A 9167-nucleotide genomic window follows, 5' to 3' on the forward strand; every position below is an offset into this window, starting at 1 on the left:
AATCCCCCACCCCACCCCATGTGAGTTTTTGGCATACTTTTATTAAATGTTAGGGATGAAGATGGTGATTTATTTCCAAATTTCTTGTCTCTCTTTGCGAGAAGTTGGGACTGAGGGTTGTGTCCCGCCCTTTAAATATTCAAAATGTGGCAAACTTTTCTCTGCAAGAATTGGTCTCATCGACGACAGCAAATGCCACAAGTCATCGAAACCTTTAATTCTTCAAATTATTTTCTTTCGTTGGAGAAATATTCTCCTCTGTGGGTGTATTGGTCAACAACAGTGATGGCCAGGCTATTATTATTGCTACCTTAAACACCAAATACCGCTGAGTGTGAGATGCATAGAGCAATAAGCCTTATGAGGGTTTTTTGGGGGGGAGGGAGTTTTCAGTTGCTTTTTAAAAATCTTGCTGCTTAGTGCTAATCGGCAGAATGAGAAAATGTTCAAGACCAGGGATGTCTTTAAAAAAACCGTTTGGCTTTGTTCCTAACAAGTACACCTGAAAAGCTATATTCACCAGAGCAACGGTAATGGAAATGGGGAAAAGAGCAGAAAAATCAATATTTAATGTTTCATAGATTGTTTAAAGGCTTTTGAAAAAATTAGACATTATGAACTATTCGAAATTTAGCTAGACGTATATTGAAAACATCTAAAATGTACTAAACATTTGTATTTGAATCAAAACGCTGTTTTGCTTGAAGGAGAGTACAGCGAATATAAACAAATTAAGATCAGAGAGGCAAGGATGCGTTATACAGTGAATCAATACTTAGAAATAGAAGAGAAAGTTAAAAGAATGGCAAAAATAATAATATCAGATATGTCGATATGACAGTTTATCCCGAGTAGAAGTAGAGATTCAATTGGAGGTGAAGGTAGCCTGATTAATGAGGTAAAATTAGCAAGAAAATTACCACCAAAGATTGGTGACTAGAAAGTCCTTCAAAACTGAAAATGTACAATTTTATGTGCCTTAAATGCCCAGGTAGGTTGAGAAAATGAGCGAGCCGCGGCATATTGTGGATAAAGATGGCGGAAGTTTCCACGTGGGTGATGCGGGCGAGGTCTGGTTCCCGCCTTTCCCTCTCCAGAACTCCTACACCGAGCAGCTTGACATCATCAAACGTGTCAAGATCAGGGATGATGACGTCATCATGACGGGATATGGCAAGAGTGGTAAGGATGTTGCTTTTTGTGTTTGTTTCCTAGTTACTATGTTTTTTTAGGGGGTTTTTGTTTGTTGATTTTTTGTCGTCATTTTTACTCGTTTTGTTGGTCATTTTTAGGATAACAAAATGGGGGTAGGGGGGGCAGGGTTCTGGCTAACTGTCTATTTACCTTTCTAACAAATCATCCTTCTTGGCTGCAGGTGTTTGGAGAGCGTTTCTGGAAGGTCATTTTTCTTTGCTTTCCCAGTATTTGTTACTGTCTGCCTATCTTACTTTTCCCTTGCACTGAAATGACGGTTATTGGTGTCGATATGCTTCTCTTTACTCAAACAAACAAACATCTCTCCTGGTCGGTATTATAAACCTATTGCATCACATACACTAAGCAACACATAGAATATGCAACGTATAAACAACACACAAACTACTTAACACAGCGGGTGGCTGGCGGGTGCTGTGGTGTCGTTCGCTCCTTCTTTCCAGCCAAACTTCTATCTTCACGATCTCTCCTTCTTTTTTGTGGTTGCTACTCTCTTGTGATGTCTCAAATTTTCGGCATTTATTTAACTTTGTTGTGTTGCAAGTGCCTTAAAACTCTACGTGATACCCATGACAGTATCTGGTCTACGATAAAGTAATGCAAGTCTGTGTTGAACACACGCATAGCTTGGCTTCGGTAGTCTAGTGGTTAGGCTACCGAACTCGTAATTGTGAGATTGGGGGTTCGGGGGTTTGAACCTTAGCTCGGTCCGACGTTGTGTCCTTGGGAAAGGCACTTTAAACAAATTTCCCACTTGGTTTGGTCCTTTCGGAGATGGAAGTTACACTTAAATAATCTTAACAGTGTTGATAGGGGCGTTAAGGCTATACCATTTTACCATTTCAGACATAGCTTGTCATAGCTTGTAAAACTAAAAGTCACAAAACAACACATGCGTCAATATCATCATCACGTGACCCTCCCCCAGGCTCCCACTGGCATTTCGAGATCCTGACCATGCTCAAGAGGGGTACCACACACTATGTCACTCACAGCAAGCCGGACCTTATGCTGGACAGACTGACGGAACAGGAGGTGGACAATATCCCCTCCCCGCGTGTGCTCAACACTCACGTCAACTACCGCTTCCTGCCCACAGAGGCTTTGGAGAAGAAAACCAAGGTTGGTCTGAGTTTTCGTTTGTTTTGGTTTGAGATTTGGTTGAGATTGTTAGATCTAGGCTGGGATTTGGTTGACATTGTTAGATCTAGGTTTGGGATTTGGTTGAGATTGTTAGATCTAAGTTGGGATTTTGTTCAATTTTTTGTCTGAGTTTTGGTTTGAAGTTTGTATCTGAGGTTTTGGTTTTAGTTTTTGGAGTTTTTGGTCTGAGTTTGTGATCCACCTATTTACTTGGTCTTTCCAGCGATGGACTTTACATTTGAAGGTCTCACCTGGTAAGAAACCTCACAGATTTACACGGGGCACTAAAACAATACAATGACCAATGCAATGATCACTAAGTATAAGCCACACATTTATATGAAGGTGGGTATTTCTAGTCCATCTATCTATCTATCTATCTATCTATCTATCTATCTATCTATCTATCTATCTATCTATCTATCTATCTATCTATCTGTCTGTCTGTCTGTCTGTCTGTCTGTCTGTCTGTCTGTCTGTCTGTCTGTCTGTCTGTCTGTCTGTCTGTCTGTCTGTCTGTCTGTCTGTCTGTCTGTCTGTCTGTCTGTCTGTCTGTCTGTCTGTCTGTCTATGTTATGCCTATCCCATGTTATATCACTAATGACCATTTATATTCGGACACATATGAATAAGTAGTTAGCGGGTGCTCTACTATGCTTTATTCCTTATTTCCTATCAAACATCTTTGGCACTTACATGACCTAATTTTGTTGCAAGTGCCGTAAGACTCAAACTAAAACTGTCTGTCTGTCTTTAACTGATATATTACTCATGACCATTTGTAGTCAGACTAACATGTATGACATTCAGTTTGATCTATCGTCTTTGCATCACATGTCTTCCTTCTCTTGTATCTTTGTACAAGCGTCTGTTATGTAACTGGTAGACGATTTGCCACCCTACGAAATAGACCCGAGTTCGACTCCCGCTTGGGGAGTCCTGTACAGTTATCGAGAAGCCATATCCCCGTTTTTTCTGGTGGTGCATTGTATCTATTTCAGACAGGGTCGAAGTCCGCCTCCTAAATAATCGAAATTGTGTCGATGCTGGTGTAAAAAACCCATATTACTAATTTTATAGATTTGTTGGGTTTTTTTAAACGATATACACTGCCTCCTAAATCATCTGATTGGGTCGATAGTGCCGTAAAACACCTACTCAATCAAATCAAATTATGTGAATGGTGTAGATGGGGATGTGAAACGGCTATATTTATTTTTTATGAATTCATGTATCTATGTGTTTAGATCTATGTATTATTTACCGTATATTTGTGTTGTTTTTGTTGGGTTGGGTTCGTTTGTTTTTGGTGGGGGTTTTGTTTTGATTTGTTTTGTTTTGGTTTGGTTTTTGGTTTTGTTTTGGTTTTTTTGTTGGGTTTTTGGGGGGTTTTTTTGGGGGGTGCAATTTTGTTCAAGTGAAGATTAAACAAGTAGACAGAAAAGAATAAACTTTAAATGTTGTTTGTGGTCTTTCCGCAGCTGGTGCTGTTGTTGCGGAACCCAAAGGACGTGTGTGTGTCTATGTTCAACCACATGAGAGACTGGACCAAGGGAGGCTACAACGGCACTTGGGAGGGATTCTTCAACACATTCTTGGAAACTGGAAGTAGGTATTTTTTCTCAAATCTGTCTCTTTGTGTGTGTGTATATGTATGTGTGTATGTCTGTGTGTGTGTGTATGTCTGTGTGTCTGTGTGTATGTCTGTGTGTGTGTGTGTGTGTGTGTGTGTGTGTGTGTGTGTGTGTTTGTGTGGGTGAGTGGGTGGGTTGGTGTATAAAAAGGGAGAGAAAGAGGTTGGCTGGTCTCTGGTGTTATCTACTCTTTCTTTTCTATCAAATATCTATTATCCTTATTTCTCCTTCTCTTTGTGTTTGTTACTCTCTTGTAACACCTCCAATAAAGAGATACAAAATCAGTTTCTTACCATCTGGTATAAGGCTACTGTCGGAATAAGAACTAATGCGCATTGCTGTTGATTTTTCAAATTACATAATATATGATTCGTAAATACATGCATCAATATAACTCTAAAGGTATGTGATAAGTGTCTGCATGTGGTTGAAAGATGCGTCTTATCTGATATGTGTATTATTAAAATTTATTATCAGCATTACGATTCTCTTAATATTGAATTTTAATTAGCGCAATCTATAATTTGTATTCTATGTTGAATCTATACCTACATGTTTTACCAATCCTTTACAGCCGATAAACAATTCCAACAGAGATGCTAAAGTATCATCTCACCTTATCTTATCTTTTTTTCGCCTTATGAACTTTTTGTGTTGCAAATGCCGTAAATCTTTCACTAAAACAAAATAACCTGATCCCCATTCCTCTACCCCTCCATCTACACCCTGAAATACCAAAACAAATTTTAAAAACTCCATTGTTCCACTTATCCATCCCCCATCTCTTATTGTCTGCCCATTCCTTCTCCTCCCTCTCCACGCCTCAACCTCCAAAACGAATAACAAACAAACAAACAAATAAACAAATAAATAAACAAACAAACAAACAACCCCCCCCCCCGTAAGGGTGGTTGGCAGGTGCTCTGGTGTGGTTTGCTTCTTCTTTCCTATCAAACATCTATCGTCCTTATCTCCCCTCCTTCTTTTTTGTTTGTTACTCTCTTGTAACACCTCTAATCTTCTGGCGCTCAGATGACCTTATGCAGTTGCGAGCGCCGTAAAACCTCTACTAAAACATAAAACAAACCCTCCGTCCCCAGCCTGGTACGGCAACTGGTTCAGCTGTATGAAGGACTGGGAGAAGGAGTTGTCCAACCACCCGCACCACCCCGTGTTCATCTCGACCTACGAGGCCATGCAGAAGGTGACGTCATCTCTACTTGTTCCTCTGTCTCTTCGCGGTTTGTTTGTCTGTTTGTTTGTATCTGTGTTTGTAATGTTTGTCTGCTTTTTGTCTGCTTTTTTTTTGTTGTGTATGTTACTCTCTAGTAACACATATATTCTTCTGCACTTATATGACTTAAGTATGTTGCAAGTGCCGTAAAACTCTTACTAAAGCTAAACTTGTGTGCTTTTGTTTGTTTGTCTCGAAAACCGAACACTCCTGCCGTCTGTCTTCTGTATTTTTATTATTTTTATTTTTAGGGGGGTGGGGGGGGGTTCTCTGTTTAATTGTTTCTTTCTTTATTTGTTTGGCGTCGGCAGCCTAGTAGTTGGGCAATCAGACAGGTAATCGTGAGATTCCGGGTTCGAGAGTTCGAGCCTCAGCTCGGTCCGACATTGTGTCCTTGGGAAAGGTACTTTACACGAATGTCCCATTTGGCCCGGTCCTTTCGGAGACAGACGTTAAACTTGGAGGTCCCGCCTCTTAAATAATCGAATAGTGTTGATCGTGGTGTTAAACCTATACCATTTCACCCTTTTCACCAGTCATCTAATCGATAGTCGTTGTATCACAAACGATAGTGATGTGATCCTGCAGATCTAACTGTCGAATAAACGTGCACCGTTTCAACTTTCCCTCGTGTGTGGTTGTCGTGGATTCAGGTGTGGCTTGCTCTTTGTTTCCAATCAAACATCTATCCTTTATTTATATTTTTTGTATAGTACTCTCTAGTTACTTCTACCTTTACTTTTTCATCCTCTGATGCTGTTGAGCGTCGAGAAGAGATAATAATATACAACTTTCTATGGTAGGCCAACTCTGCAGCTCTTTCAATTGAGATGTTTTTTTAATAGTTTCTCAAGTCAGGGTTCCCTTGGCTTCTTCAGTCCATCTTCCGCGTGGCTTACCTCTTCCTTTATAGCCCGTACCCAGTAGTGAAACATCTACTTTTTGGCACTTATGTAACCTGTTTGTGTTGCAAATGCTCTGTGGGTGGTTGGCGGGTGCTCTGATGTGGTTTACTCCTTCTTTCCTATCAAACATCCATCGTTCTTATCCCCCCCCCCCTTTCACTTTTGTGTGTGTTTGTTACTCTCTTATAACACATTTCATCTTCGGCACTTAAGTGTCCTAATCGTGCTGCATGTGCCACAAAATTCTTACTAAAACTAAAAACTCCCTTCCTCGCAGAACCCGGTGGAGCAAATAGGCAACCTGAACGCATTCCTGAACACGCGTCGTTCACCTGAATTCTGTCGTTGCGTCGCCTACATGTGTAACTTCCACAACCTGAAAGAAGCCTCCAAGAATGTCAAAGTAGACTCTTTTCCTGGAGTGTGGAAAGAAGGGTCACCGGGATTTTTCAGAAGAGGTTTGTTGAAAGGACATTTCAATATCAAGGCCGTAAGATCTTGAATACTTTGCCCAGTAGTTTAAGAGAGATCAAATAATTTAATTCATTATAATGTCAGCTAAAACCATTTCCGTTTTTTAAATTAATGAGATAGATATTTATATTTTCTTTTGGTGTATAATGAGGTATTTCACATTTTCCCCAGGCATAGTTGGAGACTGGAAGAACTGGATGTCCGAGGAACAAAACAAGAAATTCGATGACAATTTCAAGAAACAGATGTCCGAATCTAAACTGGACATTGTGTTTGAGCTGTGAGAAAGTCGAGTCGAAAATCCCACTAAAATCTCCATAGTTCTCCCAGTAGCACTGTCGTAATTGACCAAACGTCTTTATTTTTATTTACAGCAGTTTCGAGATAAAGAGGCTTTTTTCAGCGTCCTTCTGAAATTGTGAACCCTAATAAATTCAAAAATCTATACTCTAGTCAATTTCTCTTTGATCTTTTTTCCACACAATTAGGGTAACTGATCAGGCTTTCGATTTTGCACCTTATAAAAATAAAAGAACTGACGCCAAAAATGAAAAAAAGGGAGTTTGTCAGCTTACGGCAGAGCAGACATGATCGAGAATTCTCTAGAATACTCTAGATTATTGAAACATCTTTAATACATCAACTGATTGCCTACAATAATGTATCATAATCATAACTTGTTGCACCTTGAAATTATACTTTGGTACAATATTCTAAGTGTATTTTGATTTTGTCCTTTCTTAAAAACCTCGTTCAGTCAGCTTGACGCCAAATGGGTTCAAGTAGCTACCTTAAAATTACAATATTCTATCTGATATTTTTTGTTATTTTGAGCTACTAAGACCATAAGGTCAGAAAGCAAAATGTTCTATCTGCTCTGTAAATACCGTAAGATTAGCTCTCACTGGCAAAATTGAGGGCAAGCGAGGCAGGGGTAGGCCTATAATAACATACTTAGGGAACCTAAACAAATGGGTAAGCGAAGTTTTTTTGAGAGCATCCGAGCAAAGGAATGAATGGGAAACAATGATCGCCCATGTCTGTCGCAGATCAAGCACTGGATGACGATGATGATTCGAAGTCGCTGTTAAGATATTCAAAGATTTACATTCGAAACAGCTTGACATGTGAAACTCAAAACTTTAGCGTCCTCTGTCTCAAAACAAGGTACCGAGCAGATACAACTTTGCAATTCTAGGGTAGCGAATTGTGAACTCTTGCCATAAACAAAAACTCTTGAAATTGTTCAAGAATGTCTCCCAATGTCAAGGACGAAACTGGTTGTCCACACTGCAAGTGCAAGCAGTGAAATCTATACCATGTGCTTTGCCCAGTTAACTGTGTCAAGTTTTTCAGAGTACACACACACACACCCACCCACACACACACACACACACACACACACACACACACACACACACACACACACTATCAAGGGAGATGACAACGTTACATGTTTTATCATGTCATTTGTTAAGTGTGTTATGTTTCCTTGCATGTACAGCCCTAAATGTAGGTCATTTCTTTTTTGTGTCGGGGCTTGTACGTCCCAATCAACACAATTTAAATCATAATGATTGGAATCGGGCTTCGACCCTGTCAGGACCAACCCGGACAGAGATGGATACAGAAGAATGACCAAGATACTCGAGGAAAACTCTCCACTTAGCGGAATCAAACTCGAGTCTTATGCATGCGACAGTAAGGCACTTAACTACCACAGCACAACATGCGACAGTAAGACACTTTAACGGGTGAATCAATGTAACCTAAACTTTGCACAGCAGTTTGTATCAATTTATCTTAACGTAGATCTATTCTTATGTTGCCACAACAATTGAGGCTAGATTTTAAAATGCATCTTCATGAATTTATCTGTCCCTGTCGTTTTATGCAAGAAAAATTCTGAAATTAAGCAAACTGGGGCCAAAAAATGTGAAATTATGCGATTCTGTTAATTTTAACAAAGAATGATAAAGGAAAATAATAAGAAATTATGCAAAAATGATCAAATTTTGCTAAATTATGCGAGGTGTATAAAACCACGAGGACAGATTTATATAAAATACTAAAATGGGGCCAACTGGTCACCCCACAGCGCATATAGTAGTAGTACCATTGCGTGTGTTGTGTGAATTCATGACTACACAGAGCATCCCGCCCGATCACTGACCTTTTTTGTGGGGGTAAATGTATTACCGCGCTCGCAACTGCATAAATATTATATGTGCGCGCGGGACGCAGCTACTATTTTGAGTTGGTAGGAAGTTTTGAATTTTGCCCGGTTGGCGGTGGAAGTCTACTCTTATCGATTTTAGACCACTAAGGGGTCTTCCTTAAATGTGCGCAAATTGCCCACGGGACCTCCGAGATTTTTGCCCTTGTCCGAGAAGGCTAGGGGTAGATCTTTCCTACCCGAAGATCAGAGGTGTGGCTGAAAGACAGCAATAAGGAGGAGTCAAGGGGTAGCAGGAGAAAGAATGCAGAAAGATCAGGAGCCCAGAGGAAGGGGCAATGGAGGTGAAGGGGTGGCGGCAGAAAGAGTAGACAAAAGCAGACGAC

The 9167-nt window shown here is 40.1% G+C and overlaps 1 protein-coding gene across 1 annotated transcript; it reads left to right on the forward strand.

Moving 5' to 3' along the window:
- Positions 1–986: 986 nt before the first annotated feature.
- LOC101852459 (sulfotransferase family cytosolic 1B member 1) lies at positions 987–7319 on the forward strand. Its single transcript, XM_005093494.3, has 6 exons — positions 987–1182; positions 2144–2337; positions 3840–3966; positions 5093–5196; positions 6409–6589; positions 6777–7319. Exons 1-6 carry the CDS (start codon positions 1005–1007, stop codon positions 6887–6889), a joined length of 897 nt encoding a protein of 298 aa, XP_005093551.1. The 5' UTR covers positions 987–1004; the 3' UTR covers positions 6890–7319.
- Positions 7320–9167: the final 1848 nt, after the last annotated feature.

The sequence above is a fragment of the Aplysia californica genome, unplaced genomic scaffold (assembly GCF_000002075.1).
Source record: "Aplysia californica isolate F4 #8 unplaced genomic scaffold, AplCal3.0 scaffold00065, whole genome shotgun sequence".
In the NCBI taxonomy this organism is placed as follows: domain Eukaryota; kingdom Metazoa; phylum Mollusca; class Gastropoda; order Aplysiida; family Aplysiidae; genus Aplysia; species Aplysia californica.